The sequence below is a fragment of the Mobula birostris genome, chromosome 14 (assembly GCF_030028105.1).
Source record: "Mobula birostris isolate sMobBir1 chromosome 14, sMobBir1.hap1, whole genome shotgun sequence".
NCBI lineage: Eukaryota > Metazoa > Chordata > Chondrichthyes > Myliobatiformes > Myliobatidae > Mobula > Mobula birostris.
In genome coordinates this window covers 87,842,581-87,859,862 of record NC_092383.1, presented here as the reverse complement: position 1 = coordinate 87,859,862, position 17,282 = coordinate 87,842,581, and the positions used below count along the sequence as shown (strand labels likewise).

The following is a 17,282-nucleotide window of genomic DNA, read 5'->3' as shown; positions in this document are numbered from 1 at the left end:
TTACTCAGAGAGTGGTTGGTGCGTGGAATGCACTGCCTGAGTCAGTGGTGGAGGCAGATACACTAGCGAAGTTTAAGAGACTACTAGACAGGTATATGGAGGAATTTAAGGTGGGGGCTTTTATGGGAGGCAGGGTTTGAGGGTCAGCACAACATTGTAGGCCGAAGGGCCTGTACTGTGCTGTTCTATTCTATGTTCTATGTTCTATCCTCTGCCGAGCCTTCTTGTTAATGAAGGACATATGGGTCTTCCACATGAGCTCTTGTGAAATACTGAGGACCAAGTACTTGAATGATGTAACAGTGATGATACATCACTGAATGATGATAAGAGTGTGGAGAGGAGACCCTTACTCCTGAAGTCGATATACACCTCCATGGTTTTGAGGGCATTTAGCTCCAAGTTGTTGCAATTGTATCGACTCTGGTGATTAGTCAGTGATTGAGCAAGCTTTATCAGTGTAACTGATGGATCACGGAAGATGCAGCCGTTGGTGCATGGAGAAAGTAGCAGAGGGGATGGAACACACCCTGTGGTGCAGCAGTGCGGAGTGAGCATGATGTGGAGTTGTGCTTGCCTTGTCTCATACACTGCCTTCTGTCAGTATGTCACACGTCCCCATTGAATTAAACTGTATGGCTGCTCATGAAAGCTGCTGTTTCAACCCCTAACCCCAGTGGAAAATCCATGCCTTCATATGACAGGATTGTTACTCCCTCTGGTTAGAAGTAGGAAACAAAAGGATTCAGTCCGATACTGAGACCCAGGCTGTGCGGGAGGAAAACCTGGAAAAATCTTCAGGAGAAGATGGCGGCGCGACAACAGTGTGTGTGGCCTCTCCGGTGATGGATATCTGTTACCTGCCAAGTAGGGGACCGTGCACAATTCTGATTTGATGGAGACAGACGTGAGTGCACAGCGGAACATCTGGAAAACTTCTGAAATGTCTGCTTTGCTACCGCTGCTACTGTGTGGTAACAGGAATCTCTGGAGCTGAAGGCCTCGAAATCCTCAGCTTTGCGTGTTTCAATGGCCCGGGAGAGGTCGAAGGTGCTCGGCAGAGGATGGCGCTGGGGAGGCTGTATTGGAAAGGCTGCTCGGAAGCTCGGAGTTTTCGAACGGATGGACTCAGGGTTGGCTGTGGTCGGCTGCTTCCAAGGCATCGGCAAGTTGATGGTGCCTGGAGGTTTATGGCGGGGAGTTTCTCCCTTTTGCCGCCGTTATCGGGGACTCGGGAGTCGATCGACTCGGGGAGTTTGAGACTATTTTTTTTACTATGCCTATGGACTGTTCTTCATCAAATTATGGTGTTGCTTTGCACTGCTGTAACTATATGGTATAATTATGTGGTTTTGTTTGTGTTAGTCTTTGGCCTGTCTTGTTTTCTGTGATATCACGTCGGAGAAACATCGTATCATTTCTTAATGCATATATGCATTTCTAAATTACAATAAAAGAGAAATGACTGTTCTCATAATCTAAACAAAACAGTGTCACAGAAGCTTGGAGCAGGTTCCAAACCTCAAGCTCAGTTACATAGAAAGTGCAAGGGCCACAATGAATTAGAATGGAAGATCTAGGGTTCAACTTTGAGTGTCTGAAAGGTCTGCTCAGGATCTGTTCACAGTGGTGCAGAAGGTGCCCTCGAGTCTGGTGATACACGCTCTCAAGCATTTGCACTTTCTGATAGACAGGAGGAGGGAGAAGAGCAAACTACCAGGGTAAAAGATGTCCTTAATTTTTGATGGATGCTTTCCTGAGCCATTGACAAGAGACAGAAGTACAGAGAGAGACCAAAGAAAGGAGACTGGTTTAGCTCTTGTGGTCTTCGGCAGAGCAGTTGCTGTAAAAATAGTGATTCATCCAGATAGGTTGCTTTCTGTGGTGCATCTACAAAAATTGGTGAGGGTCATTGGAGATGCCAAATTCCCTTAAGCTTCTGATGAAGTAGAGGGTCAATGTGCTTTCTTATTGTAGCATCTATATGGCAGGGCCAGGACAAATTCTTAGTGATATCTACAGCTGTGTCTGAAGTTCTCACCCATCTCCAACTCTGCATTAATGATACAGATAAAATCATGTACTGCATCCTACTTTCTAATATCAATGACCAGCTCCTTCATATTGATTGCAAGCACCAAATTGGCGAGGGTATCAAAGAGAAAAAAATCGTAGAGTACATTAGGAATTAATTTCAGAGCAATGTGTTATGGAGCCTACCCAGGAACTTGCTCATGTGAGCAGGTTTTTTCTGGGAAATATACTCAGTGGCCACTTTATTAGATACTCTGTGTGTTATTATGTTAGATAATAAAAAACTTCAGTTCCCAGTGGGCAATGCGAGGAGCTCACCCCAGTGTCATACCTGCAGCGGCTGTGATGGATAACAAAAAAGAGACGTCGGACGCTCTAAATACGGAGAGGCCCATAAACAAAGGGGAGATGAGACATTTCTTGGGGATGGTGATTTATCTGGCTACATTCACCCTTGACTCTCAGATGTGTCAAACCACTTATGTCACTGCTTGAGCATCAAAATTATCTCATAAGCAAGAAGATTGTTTTCAAATGCTGAAAAGAGTCATAACTGAAGAGACAGGCTGAAGTTTTATGATCTGGAAAGGTGAACTAGGACCTCAGCTGATGTGTCCCAAAATGGCTTTGAAACAGTACTACTGCAGCAGCATAATGACATATGTCAACCTGTGACCTGTGTGTCAAGGGTTTTAGCAAGCGTGGAAGACAACTACGTACAAATAGAGAAAGCATTTCTCACCAGCAAATATGCATGCAAAAAGTCCCATCAGTACACCTATGGACAAGGTTTTGAAGTGGAGACAGACCATAAACCATTGGTCTCTTTTCTGTCCAAACCACTGAATGACTGTCCCATGAGGATACAGCACATGTTGAGAAGGCTGCAGAAATATGATGTGAAGATGATCTACACTGTGGGAAAATAAAAGTTTGCTGCTGATGCGTTGTCTTGTGCAATTTATGAGAAAGAACAGATTGATCAAGAAGTTAATTCAGATATACAGGTCTTTGTTGACATGATTATCACCTCCCTTCCAATATCTCCAAGAAGAACAGAGCAGATTAGGAAAGCAACAGGGTCAGATGAAACAATGAAAGAACTCAAAGATACGATATGGAAAGCATTGACAGCAGCGAAGAATGACTGTCCAATGAGTATTCAGGATTCTCAGGCATCCAGAGCTGAACTGTTAGTAGTGAAAGGTGTGGTCTTCAGATGGAGCAGTTTTGTGATTCCAGTGTTGCTATGCAAGGAAATGCTCCAGAGGATGTACAAAGGGCATCTTGGTGAGGAAGATGTAAACGTAGAGCTTGTGAAGTGATATACTGGTCAAGAATAAACTGAGACATCAACCAGACCATCGCTTCATGTGAAATAGGCCTTACCTACAGACAAGAAATTAGCAAGCAGAACTGCTTACACCAACACCTGTACCAGACAGCTGGTACTTCTATATTGGAGTGGGTTTGTTTGATTGTAATGGGAAGAATCACATTGTTGTAACAAACTACTTTTCCAATTACGCAGATAATGCAACACTGCAATCGACATCCAGCAAAGCAGTCATCACCTTCCTGAAAGCTGTGTTCTCACATTTTATTGATTATGAACATACATCAGTAGCCTCTTTATTAGGTAAAGGCAATGCATAATAAAATGGGCACTGAGTGTAATTTCTGGAATCTTTCTAAATAGTGATCTGAAAAAGTTCCTTTTATTTTGGGGAATTTATTTCTGGTGAAAGTCCATGATCAACCTTTTTGCTATCATCAGTTTTGAGGAAAGTAGTGATTTCTGTGGACACTCTCCAGATGAGCTATTGTGTTCCTGGTCAAAGAATGTTCCTGAGAGTGTCCCAGTTCCCTGAAAATCCCCTCAGCAGCTGGGACTGCATTTCCCCCTCCATCCATACTGGGACATCTCCCACACCGAAGCTGGGCTCTTGCTGTTGGTCACAAGCGCAGATCCCACTGGGTCAAAATTTCTGTGCTGAACCAAGGTGACAGAGTGAAAGCAGAAGGTTCCTGATCCCAGTCTGTCCACTGCTGGGACTACAGGGAAAAGGCCTGGCCTCGAACTCCCACTGCTGGGAAACTGGAGCATCTGAGATGGGAGAGTGGGAATAGGGTTTGTGGGGATGGAGAGAGAAGGAAGAACACTGAGGAAGGGGAGAGTGATCAGTGTGGAGAGGGGGAGAAAGGAAGGGTAAAGGTGAAGGGTGGATATAAAATGCTCTGGTAATTTCCCATAGGGATGTGAAAATAATGTTCAAGATTTCATCTCTTTAATAATTGAGACAGAGATAATGTAATCTGTTAACTGTTCAGCAAAGGATTCCCACTTCTTATCATTTGTATTTTGTTCAGATTGTCAGAAATCCGAAGCATTCTTTTAGTGCAGTTGTAATGAGCAGTTTGTAGGAAGGATAAGGGAGCAGGGCGGAGAGGCTGCAAAGGAGATTCACCGGGATGTTGCCTGATAGGCAACGATTAAATTATGTGGAAAGACTAGAGAGACTAGATTGTATTTTTTGGGGAGGTGAAGACTGAAGGGGGACTGACTGATATCTGCCAAACTATATGGGGAATAGATGGAATTGTTTGTGGTAAACTTTGGCTCACGGCGTATGTAACCTGGGACTGAAGTTTAAGGTAAGGAATAAAAGATTTAGAGGGCATATAAAGAATATTTTTACTTCATCCAGAGGTGAGAGAGGAAATTCTCAGGCTGGGAGAGTGAAGAAAAATATTAACGTACCTTCAGAAATCTCCAGTGAAATGGTAAACCTTTCGTTCGGTATCAACATTGCCCTTTGTATTATACACTGGTATAGCCCTTCATCAGTCATCTTTAGATTGTCCATGGTTACTGAAAGTATCCCTCGTGTTTTGTAATCAGTCATTGTTATTCGTTCACTTCGTGGCTGGTCAGTCGAAACCACGGCGGAACAACCAATGTTAGAATCACCTCTACACCATTTCTTCACGTAGTCCTTGTATTTCTGATCATACCGACATTCCACAGTGACTGATTCTCCCACTACTCCTCTGACCTTCTTAGGTTCAGTTAATGCAGTTGAGCCTGTGAAGAGATTAATAATGAAAGGTCACTCACACGTCACCAGAACAAAGTGCAGTAAGCAATATAAACTCATCATTTCAGTTGTTCAGAAAATTCCATGATTTTGCAGAGATCATGTTCCATTTTAATAGTTTATCCCTGATGTTAATCCTTATTTCACTGAGATTGTTCTTGAAGTTACAGTGAAAGTGGAATCGCTCAGTTAGGCATTTCCAACTTGTGCATCTGCTGTTTCTTCTGTTGGTCTGTTGGTTCAATCTGTGCAGATTGGAAGTAGCATCTCCAACTTGCTGACAATCAACACTGGCTCTCCTGAGCGATGTGGGTTTAGCCAACTTCTCTTCTTGGGGTGCCCCACAAGGCTGTGTACTCTGCCCCCTGCTGTACTCACTGTACACCCATGATTGTGTAGCCAAGCTTCCATCGAACTCAATATATAAGTTTGCTGATGACACCACAATTGTAGGCCGTATCTCGGGTAATGATGAGTTTGAGTACAGAAAGGAAATTAAGAACCTGGTAGCATGGTGTGAAGACAATAACCTATCCCTCAACATCAGCAAGATGAAGGAATTGGTTGTTGACTTCAGAAGGAGTAGCGGACAGCACGACCCCATTTACATCGGTGGTGTGCAAGTGGAACAGGTCAACAGCTTTAAGTTCCTCGGGGTCAATATCACAAATAAACCTGACTTGGTCCAACCAAGCAGAGTCCACTGCCAAGAAGGCCCACCAGTGCCTTTACTTCCTGAGAAAGCTAAAGAAATTTGGCCTGTCCCCTAAATCCCTCACTAATTTTTATAGATGCACCGTAGAAAGCATTCTTCTAGGGTGCATCACATCTGGTATGGAAGTTGTCCTGTCCAAGACTGGAAGAAGCTACAGAAGATCGTGAACACAGCCCAGCACATCACACAAACCAATCTTCCGTCCTTGGACTCACTTTACACCGCACGCTGTCGGATCAGTGCTGCCAGGATAATCAAGGACACGACCCACCCAGCCAACACACTTTTCGTCCCTCTTCCCTCCGGGAGAAGGCTCAGGAGCTTGAAGACTCGTGCGGCCAGATTTGGGAACAGCTTCTTTCCAACTGTGATAAGACTGCTGAACGGATCCTGACCTGGATCTGGGCCGTGCCCTCCAAAGATTTGGGCCTGCCTCTTGGTTTTTTTGCACTAACTTACTTTCCCTTTTCTATTTTCTATTTATGATTTATAATTAAAATTTTTAATATTTACTATCGATTTGTACTCCAGGGAGCAGGAAGCACAGAATCAAATATTGCTGTGATGATTGTACTCCCTAGAATAAAAATCAGAATCAGAATCAGAATCCTTTATTATCGCCATGTCTGTGGACACATACAGAGAACTTGATGCTGGTTTCCCTGAGCTCTTGCAGTACAGAATCAAAAAGCAAACAAAACAATAGTGCAAGTAATCGTGAACTATATACAAATGAGGTATACCTGTGTATGTACAGGTGGACTAAAATTCAAGTGTTCATAAGACTGATGGCATACGGAAAGAAACTGTTCTTGTACCTATTTGTCCTGACATACAGTGATCTAAAGCGCCTACCAGAAGGAAGGAGTTGGAACAGGTGATGTCCAGGGTGTGATGGGTCTACAATGATGCTGCTTGCTCACTTCTTGACTCCAGATGCAGGTAAGTCCTGGATCGAGGGCAGCTTCACACCAATAATCCTTTCCGCAGCCCTGACGGTTCTTTGGAGTCTATTCTTGTCTTGTTTGGTAGTTGATCCAAACCAGACAGTGATGGACGAACAGAGAACAGATTAGATTGTTGCTGAATAGATTTGAATCAGCAGCTCCTGAGGCAGGTTGTACTTCCTGAGTTGATGTAGGAAATCAATTGTTTGGTGACAATAAAGTATAAAGCAGGCGGGAGGAGAAGATGGCAGCGCGCTGTGCGTGCGCAGCTCTCCGGGGAAAATGATGTTGTATCTGTTAAATAGGGGCCGTGGACAATTCTGATTTGATGGAGAATGGAAATTAAAGCACAGAGGAACACCTGGAGAAATTTCTGAAACGCCCGTTCGCTGCTGTCGTTACTGTGTGGTCGTGAAACTTTCGGAGGGTTGGCCTCAAAATCCCCGGCCTTGCTGCTTTTGGCGACCGAGAAGGAGGTCGAATCGTTTGGACAGAGATGGCGCTCAGTACTCGGTGTCACAGAGCTGATCAGGGCTCAAAGCTTTCGGATGACTCAGAGTCGGCTTTGGGTCGGCATGGCAAGAAGAATTTTTCTTCCTTCTACCGTCTGCGTGAGATATGGGACTTTCGAGAAACTTTGAACTTTTTTACTGTGCTCACGGACTTCCTCATCAAGTTATGGTATTGTTACACTCTTTGTAACTATATGTTATAATTATGTGGTTTTGTCAGTTTTTTTCAGTCCTGTGTTTTGTGACATCACACCGGGGGAAATAATGTATCATCTCTTAATGCATGCATTACTAAATGACAATAAAAGAGGACTACGTATCTTCATAATCATAAAGTATAAAGTATAAAGTACTCCCGAGACAACCATGATTAGGCACAGCTCAAGTCAAGTCAAGTCAAGTCATTTTTTATTGTCATTTCAACCATAACTGCTGGTACAGAACACAGTAAAAATGAGACAACATTTTCCAGGACCATGGTGCTACATGAAACAACACAAAAACTACACTGAACTACGTAAGAAAAAAACACAAAAACTACACTAGACTACAGACCTATCCAGGACTGCATAAAGTGCACAAAACAAAGCAGGCATTACAATAAATAATAAACAAGACAGTAGGCACAGTAGAGCGTATAGTAGGTTGGTGTCAAGCCAGGCTCTGGGTATTGATGGCTTGGGGGAAGAAACTGTTACGTAGTCTGGTCGTGAGAGCCTGAATGCTTCCGTGCCTTTTGCCAGATGGCAGGAGGGAGAAGAGTTTATATGAGGGGTGTGTGGGGTCCTTCGTAATGCTATTTGCTTTGCAGATGCAGCGTGTGTTGTAAATGTCTGTAATATCTCAAATGTCATCCAGAAATTTGCTGATGGCACAGCCATTGTTGGCAGAATGTCAGATGAGTGGTGTCACAGGAGCAACCTTGCTCCCAGTGCATGCAAGCCCAAAGAGCTTATTATTTAAATTCAAAAAGGTAAGATGAGGGAACACATGTTAATCCTCAGGGAAGGATCAGAAGCGGAGAGAGTGAGCAACTTCAAATTCCTGGGTGTTCATATGTATGAGCACCTAACCTGGTTCCGTTATATTGACGCAGCTATGAAAAAGGCTATATTTCATTCGCAGTTTGAGGAGGTTTGGTATGTTACCTATAGTCCTCAGACATTTCTATAGATGTACCATGAAAAGCAATCTGACTGGCTGCATCATCATCTAGTATCAGAAACAACTTCTGCCCATCTGCTCTCCAATTTCTGAATGGACATTGAGCTCATGAACACTACATAACGTCTTCTTTTTCTATTTTTGCAGTATTTATGCAATAAAACAATTTTTATCCATTATACATTTTTTCAGCTCTCCGCAGTTTAATTCGATCCTGTGCAGTCCCATACCAGATGGTGATACAAACAACTGTAATTCAGTTTTTTCCTATATTATCATGTATGGCGTTGTGCAGCTAGTGCAAAGTTAACAAATTTCAGAAAATATGTTGGTGATATTAAACCTGATTCTGATTCTGATCCTTGTTGAGAGCAGGTTGTGACTTCTGGGAAAATGATCCCTGCTGTGGTTCAGTGAAAGAGTCATCACATTCTTAGGGGCAACCAGAGGTAGAGAATAAATTCCGCCCTTGTCAATGATGCTCAGATCTCAATGAATTTATTGGGGGATCATCCAGTGTGGCTTTTTGGGTGAAACTCAGAGGAAGAACTGGGTGAATACTTTATTTCGATTACACTAGAGGCCGTCTAATAATAAACCTAAATTGGAGGAACAAATTCTTCAAGGTGGTTACAGAAAGTTGCATGAATGATTTAACTTTCTAAATAAAGATTGAATCTGCTTCAGTGCTAAGGAAATTGATGGGGTTGTATTTATTAATTGTTTTCTGAAATGTTCCCTCAAGCAATATGTAGAAGGTTCTGCTACAGAGAACGAGAAGCCCAGTCTATTCTTGGGAAATGGGCTGGACAAATTGGAGCATTGCAAATTTTGATGATATTAGATAGAAACTTGCTGAAGTTGATTGGAGTAGTTTGTTTGCAGGCAATGGGGGCGACAGACAAGTGGGAATTTTGTAAAAGTGAGGTAATCCATATTCCCATTGGAGTATTGTCATGGCTGGCAGGAATAAAGAATTCTTAATCATGAGAGCAATGGTCAGGAGGAAAGAAGGATACATGGAACAACTGGGATCTGTCAGTAAAGGAGATGCAGGTGTATGATTAAGAAGGAAATCAAGAGCTCAAGGAGGTGGCATGAGATAGCTTTGGCTCTGACACACTTACTCACACAGCCAGCTGATCTCCATCGGGAGAACCTCTGAATATACAGAATGGGGGGCTGGTGGACCCTGGTGATTACTGTACATGCACTGAAACTCCTGCCCATATGGCTAATAGCCTAGGGTGCAGGGAGAGAGCGGAAAAAGTTCAAATGCAACGTAAATTTGTTATCAACGTCCATTCAGTGGGTTTATTCAATAAATCTATAATAGAATAATAACCATGACAGAATCAATGAGAGACCTCTTGGGTGTTCAACCTGTGTGCAAAAGTTAACAAAATGTGCAAATGCAAAAAGAAAGAAATACTAAGCTATAATTATCAAAAAGATGCGATGAAGTGTCCTTGAAAGTGAGTCGATAGGTTGTGGGAGCGTTTCAATGATGGGGAAAGTGAAGTTATTCCCCTGGTTCAGGAGCCCGATGATTGAGGGGTAATAAGAGTCCCTGAACCTGGTGGTGGTATTGGATCCTGTTGCTCCTGTACCTTCTTCCTGATAGCAGCAGTGAGAAGAGAGCATGTCCTGGATGGTAAAGATCCCTGATAACAGATGCTACATTCCTGTGACAACGTTTCATGTAGATGTGCCCAGTCGATCATGGGTAAAGCCCTCACCACCACTGTTCACAATTTGCAATGGTGGGGACTGGCCCATGGACCTCTGGTTTCCTCCTCCTGAAGTCAATGATCAGCTCCTTGAACTTGCGGACATGCTACGAGGTTGTTGTTATGCCACCACTCAGCCAGATATTCAATCTCCCTCTATATGCTGATTCATCACCACCTTTGATTCAGCCAACGACAGGAGTGTCATCAGGAAACTTGAATATGGCATTGGAGCCATGCTTAGGCACACAGGCATAAGTGTAAAGCGAATCGAGCAGTGGACAAAGACCACAACAACTGGGTGTTTAACCAGTGTGCAGAAGGACAACAAACTGTGCAAGTAGAAAGAGAAAGAAATAACAATAATAAATTTAAGTCTCTTTTAAGAGTCTCCTGGATAGGTACATGGAGCTTAGAAAAATAGAGGGCTATGGGTAACCCTAGGTAATTTGTAAGGTAAGGACATGTTTGGCACAGCTTTGTGGGCCGAAGTGCCTGTATTGTATTGAGGGTTTTCTATGTTTCTATGTCTATAAATAAATAAGCAATAAGTGTCAAGAACATGAGATGAAGAGTCCTTGACAGTGAGGCCAATGGTTATGGGAACTCGCCATGACAACATTCAGTCATGCCCTCTTTTCACTGCTACTATGAAGAATGATTTTGAAACCTGATATCCCACCCCATCAGGTTCCAGAGCGGCAACTTTCCTGTGACTATCAGGGTCTTGAACCAGCCTGCATGGGCTTATCTCTACCTCAGCAACAGAACACAGTGGACCATCCCTTGCACTACCATGGACTGGACTCTAATTGTGCTTTTGTTTTGCTCTAATGTCTTGTTTTACACAGTTTCTTTGTTCTGTGTTTGTCTAAAGCTACATGGCCGTGTTGCTGTTGCAAACAGATTTTACCTTGTGACTGTACATCAAAGTACTTGTGCATGTGACCATAAATTTGACTTATCACCAAGAGCTAGGTAATATTCCTCATGGCACCGAAACAAAACCTTCCATGGAATTGCACCACCCACTGGAAGACCTTCCACCTTCCAACCAGTGCTATCAGAACCTCTGTCGATTGAGGATTTGCTTCAGATCATCCGTACCCTAACTCTTCCCTACTGGGGTGAACATCATGACCACCCCCTCCTTAGTCGTACTAAAGCCCATGCCTGCTTCCCTGGATGCCAGCTTGTCATTCAGTCTGGTTCTGTGCGTTAATCAAAGATCAGCTTTATTCTCCATATCGATTTACATGTATTCGGAATTTGCAGTGGTGTGTTGGCGAGATAGAAAAGAAAACATCGCCATTCAGAATTGTAATAATAATACATTATATAAAAATAAATTGGTACTTAAAATACAGATACGGAATAAAACATGCATAAATAAATATCAGTATATACTTGCAATGTAAACAACATTAAAAAAATGTTTTGTAGTGCTTACAGTTAGTACAGAGACAGGGATGAGTGGGGGTGCAATCCAGGATAGTTACCTGGGGGAAGAAACTTTTAAAATGATGTAAAGTGTTTGTTTTAATAGGCCTATCGCGCTTCTCAGAAGGGAGCTTTAGGAAAAAGTAGTTTGCCGGGTGGGCAGAGAATGCAGTTAATTTCCCTGCCCATTTCTTTGTCCTAGACATGTACAAGTCCTGCAGTAATGGTGGGCTGCAGCCAAGGATGTTTTCATCTTAAGTGAAATACTGATGAGCAGGTACTTGAATGATGAAGCAGTGCCCACTGTAGAGTTGTTGATGATAGGAGTGTGGAGAGGAGACCCATCACTCCCTGGTTTTGAGGGCATTCAGCTCCAAGTTGTTGCGATTGTATCGACTCTGGTGATTAGTCAGTGATTGAGCAAGCTTTATCAGTGTAATTGATGGATCACGGAAGACGCAGCCGTTGGTGCATGGAGAAAGTAGCAGAGGGGATGGAACACACCCCTGTGGTGCAGCAGTGCGGAGTGAGCATGATGTGGAGTTGTGCTTGCCTCGTCTCATACACTGCCTTCTGTCAGTATGTCACACGTCCCCATTGAATTAAACTGTATGGCTGCTCATGAAAGCTGCTGTTTCAACCCCTAACCCCAGTGGAAAATCCATGCCTTCATATGACAGGATTGTTACTCCCTCTGGTTAGAAGTAGGAAACAAAAGGATTCAGTCCGATACTGAGACCCAGGCTGTGCTGGAGGAAGACCAGGGAATAGTGTCCCAGAAGCTTGGAGTAGATTCCAAACCTCAAGCTCGGTCTATTACAGTTAAAGTAGCCACTCACATGAAATAAACTGTCTGCCATGGATACTGGCAGCTCGGGAACATCTTCACACTGCACGTCATCCAGTCTCTGAAACATAACATCATTCAATTCTCTTTCCAGTCACTGGTAATGAGGGCAGTGGACACCACACTCCCCATTGTGTAGTGTAAGGAGCCGGTGTGGAGATGTGTGATCAGATCAATCACCGGTTACCATCGAGGAATTCAGTAACCTGATCTTCAGAGACTGGGTAAAGCCCACTGTGCAGACGTGCTCAAGCTACTAGGGCCCGCTGTGTTGCGATTTATTGTGGTGAACAGATGATTTTTAACAGAAGGGAGACATTGGGGCAAATTCTGCAAATGTGAAACTAAGAAGAGCTTGTGGTGCTTCCTGATTTCAGAAGAACATCTGTTTCCAAAGGTTGGGTTGCACACATTTTTATTAGAGTGTCCTATAATTCAACGTTTTCCCATGCAGTGTATAGAGAGTGTCATAGAGGCATAGAGTCATTGAACACTACAGTATGGAAACAAGCCCTTCAGCCCATCTAGTTTATGATGAACTATTAATCTGCCTAGACCCATCAACATTCACCCACACTGTAGTCCTCAATGCTCGTCCCATCTATGTACTTATCCAAATTTCTCTTGAATATTGAAATGGAACCTGCATCCACCACTTCGCGAGCAGTCCACTGTGGCTTTCCCAGGCTGGCTGTACCCCACCCAGTGCCAGCGGTGTGTTCTGGGTAAAGCTCAATGGGTGATGTTCTGGCCACTGAGTCAGAGAGTTTCCGGTTCCTCTCGCGCTCCAGGAGCCTGAGCACTGACGGAGTGTACATCTGAGGGAGCTTGGCACTCTTAGAGGACCCTCCTTGTTCAGGATGAGAATTATCCCCACCACCAAGGGCAAAAAGCAGGGCAGAGGGCAGTTATCTCTTTGCTATTCAGGAGAACTTGCTGTGTACACATTGGCTACACAGAACACCACACAGACACTGATGGAGGTTACTGCAGGATCCTGCAGACTAAGTGATTTACCATTAGATGAACCACCGAGCGAGGGAACGACATCAGAATTTCCTGTTATTCATCAGTTGCTTTGACAAAAACACTTTAGGCCACTTGTTAATAATTCAACTGATCAGATTATTTTATAAAATAATGATTTACCTGATATGAAACCAACAGAGATGAGAAACAAGAAAGCGATAGATTCCACAATCCTGGGCCGTTTCTGGTGAGTGACTTCACCCTGCAGCAACTCCATATTTCAGCAGTGTCAATCTGATCAGCTCCCTGTACTGTGTCTTGACTTGGTCACTTCCTTATTCAGATATCTCAAAGAAACTAGTTCCTGTTTTGAAATAAAACACATCAGCTGTGGTGTACGAACTGTTTGGTGACTCACTTCCTGACTCCCCCAAAGTCAATGCCGATTACATCTCTGCTCTTTCATCCTCTAGTTCCTCAATCCCAACTGCATTCATCCTACCTACAAATCTCGGTTGTATATACCTCTGTAAAATCTTCCTTATTCAACTACCATCCAGTAAGAGAAGCCCCAGTCAGCTCAACCTCTCTCTGTAAATCGATAATCATTCCATGGCCAAGTGGTTAAGGCGTTCGTCTCAAGGTTGCTGGTTTGAGCCTCAGCTGTGGCAATGTGTTTGTGTCCTTGAGCAAGGCACTTAATCACACATTGCTCAAATGTCTGTGCGAGGAGTGGCGCCCCACACAGACTTTCAATCTGTGCCTTGTAAGGCATGAAAATGCCCGACACAGGCCTCTCATAGTCTGAGTTGACGATCCCCCTCCCTCCTCCCTGACTGGGGTGAGGAAGGGCAGTGTACCAAGAGCCTTTCTCACCACACAGTCTATTTGTGATGTTACTCTCAAGAAACCAAGCTCTTGTACTCCTCAGCCCCTGAGTTCTATAACCCTACCCAGGGCCTTACTGTTCACTGTAATATCCGACTCTTATTTCCATTCCAGATTAAGGTCTGCCGCATCATTGAGACTTTCAGCCTGACCACTGTGTGATTTGTCAAGTCCATGAGGAGATTCATCCAACAATACTTCTTGCAGAAAAGAGAAGAAATTCCATGTTCTTGGGCAAAAAAAAAACAATCCCTTTAAGCAATGGAAAGAAGGTAGGCTGCGTTGTCATCATCTCATTGCTGTTCGTGGGAGTTTGCTGTTTCATAAACTTGCTTTGCTGCTAATGTTCTGTTCCTACATCAGTGATGGAAGGAAGATACTGCAGTATCAGGAATTTGCAAAGCTGTGAACGGTTTCTCTTTCCTTTAACACCCAGTGAAGGGAGCAACATTGAGGTTTAGACTTGAATCCACTAAGCTGATAAAGAACTCTTGAAGTTACATGTTATTAATCACAAAGGACATTAAAAAAACTATTTATCTGATGAAATGTCAACAGAGGTAAGAACCTACACAGGAATTGTTCCTGTAGTTCTCTGCCTTTTCTGGTGGGTAGATTCACCCTGCACCACCCCCTGTTCCAGCTGTGTCGAGTGGGTTGGGTGTCTGAGTTCTGTTTGAGTTAGTCACTTCCTTTTTCAGGCAGTAGTCAAAGAAACCAGTTCCTCTCTCAGTTTTAACCCAAATGTGCTGAGTGAAATTGATTCCCTGTCACTGTCAGCTGATCCAGCATGGACAATGCACCAATCAGGAGAGTATTATAACAAATGCCGGCTGGTTGTAGTGGCATCTACGCTGGACTTCGGGGTGAGAGGTCCCGAGTTCGAATCCGGCCGGCTACCTTGCACGCTCTCCATCCGTGCCTGGGTTGAGTGTCAAGCTAGCAACTCGACCTCGTTAAAAAAAGACTTGGAGAGGGATTGTCTCCGCCAGGTTTCATATGCTGAAGACACGCCGTACAATGAGCGATCCGCAAAAAAATCGGTGCGAAAGCTTGTCGTGACTGTGAACCGACGACCACCAGGAGTTAAGGGCGCGTACACACACACACACACACACACACACACAACAAGCTCCTCTTACCAAGACCCACACACTTCCAAGAAGCTCCTCTTACGAAGACCCACACACTTCCAAGACTGGCTCAGATGCTTAATTTTGCGACTTACTACTCAGTTTAATGTAGTCGTGTATGGTGGGTGCCGGGGGGTGGGGAGTGTGGGTGGGATAGTGATGTGGGAGCAGTAGTGTGGCAGATAAGAAACTGGAAGAAAAAAATAGGCAGATTCTGCATGATTTCCTTAAGAGGAAATCTTGCCAGATAAGTCTGTCTGAATTATTTGAGGAAGTAACAGGCAGGGTAGATAAAGGAGAATCAGTGGATGCTGTTACTTCAGAAAGCCACACATAAAGCTGCTAAACAAGATAAGAGTCCATGGATATTACAGGAAAGAATCATTTTACATCTGAAACCACGCTCAAGATCTCTCTGTCGATCTGTGCGCGTTTTTTTCTGCATCAGTTAGGAAATATGATGCAAGGGCTATGGGGCGTTTACTTAATGTGACAAGACTACACATCCACCATAAGGCCAGGCATTTCAAGCAAGTTTCACTGGATAATGTGGATTATAATGTGTGAGCAGTGTCTAACTTCACCATTTCCTTTGCCTTTTGGAAAGCTACCTCACACTGCTTTGTCCATTGCCATTTCTTCCCAATCTGTAGTAATGAGTTCAAACCATCAGGGCAGCCAGGTTTGGCAGGAACATGTCATAGTAACTGAAAAATCCTGAAAAGGACCACAGCTCTGACAGGTCCTTTGGCCTGGGGTATCCACCACTGCTTGACTTTTCTTGGTACACTTGTGTAATCTTTGTGCATCAGTACTGTGACCACAGTAAGTAATGTTTGATTTAAAGAAATCACACTTGCCATATAGTGCTGTAAGCCCATAGCTATTTTAACACTTGTTTTGGAATTTTAAAGATGTTCCGTGTTATCCTTGGTAACAATGATGTCACTCAGGTAACACTGCACGTGGAGATGCTACTTTAAAAACAAGTCCGTGATTGCAATAAAGACCTTTGTGAGCGTTTATGGTGAGGAACACTTTGGAGTCCTCTTCATCTCCTACTGTAGGGAACCACAGCTGAGTCCACAATGCCAAACCGTTTCCTCCGGAAAGGTTTGCAAAGATATCCTCTATCCTGGGCAAAAGGTATTGGTCTACTTCAGTACTGGGTTGATGGGACCTGAAAATCACCACAGATCCTGACAGACTCATCCTTCTTGGCTACTTGGACCACTGATAATGTCCGTGTGCTCCACTCAACCTTGTGAAAATTCCTTCAGCCTCCATGCAATCTAGCTCACTGGCTTCTTTATCATAGAATATAATGAACTAAATGGACTTTGTAAAATTGGGGTGTGGCATGTTCATTTCACAATATTGTACCCTTGATATGTTTGATTTTTCCAGTGCCAACCTTGACCACTGCTACGGCATCATTTGGTATCTTTCTTCATTTGTTTTCAGTTGACTATATTGCGGAGATGTGGCATGCAAATGGTTGATGGATCTCCAATCAAGTTCTGTATGTCTCAGCCAATCAGGTCCCGCAATACTGGCCTTCCTGTTCTTAACCAAATACAAGCCCAATGTGGCTTGCTGGTTGTTGTACTGACACATGGGGCCTCCACAAGGGTCTTCCATTTCTGTTGTATTTCACTGTTATGAATATCACTCCCACAGGAGCTATCTTTTCTCCAGCGCAAGTTCTTTGTTGGATATCTGCAGGCATCATTTCAGTATCTTTGAAATGCCATTCAAACACATTTTGTGGAGTGATTGAAACAGGCAAGCCAGTGCCAAATCTA

General features: G+C 43.6%; 1 protein-coding gene across 1 annotated transcript in view; it reads right to left on the bottom strand.

The window, feature by feature from the left end:
• The window catches only part of LOC140209412 (polymeric immunoglobulin receptor-like), a 67,174-nt gene extending 53,397 nt beyond the window's left edge, over positions 1–13,777 (bottom strand). The window contains exons 1-2 of the mRNA XM_072277658.1: positions 13,637–13,777; positions 4,796–5,119 (exon numbers count right to left, since the gene is read on the bottom strand). Coding sequence (XP_072133759.1) covers positions 4,796–5,119; positions 13,637–13,733 — 421 coding nt within the window. The 5' untranslated portion in view covers positions 13,734–13,777. The remainder of the gene's footprint in view (positions 1–4,795; positions 5,120–13,636) is intronic.
• Positions 13,778–17,282: the final 3,505 nt, after the last annotated feature.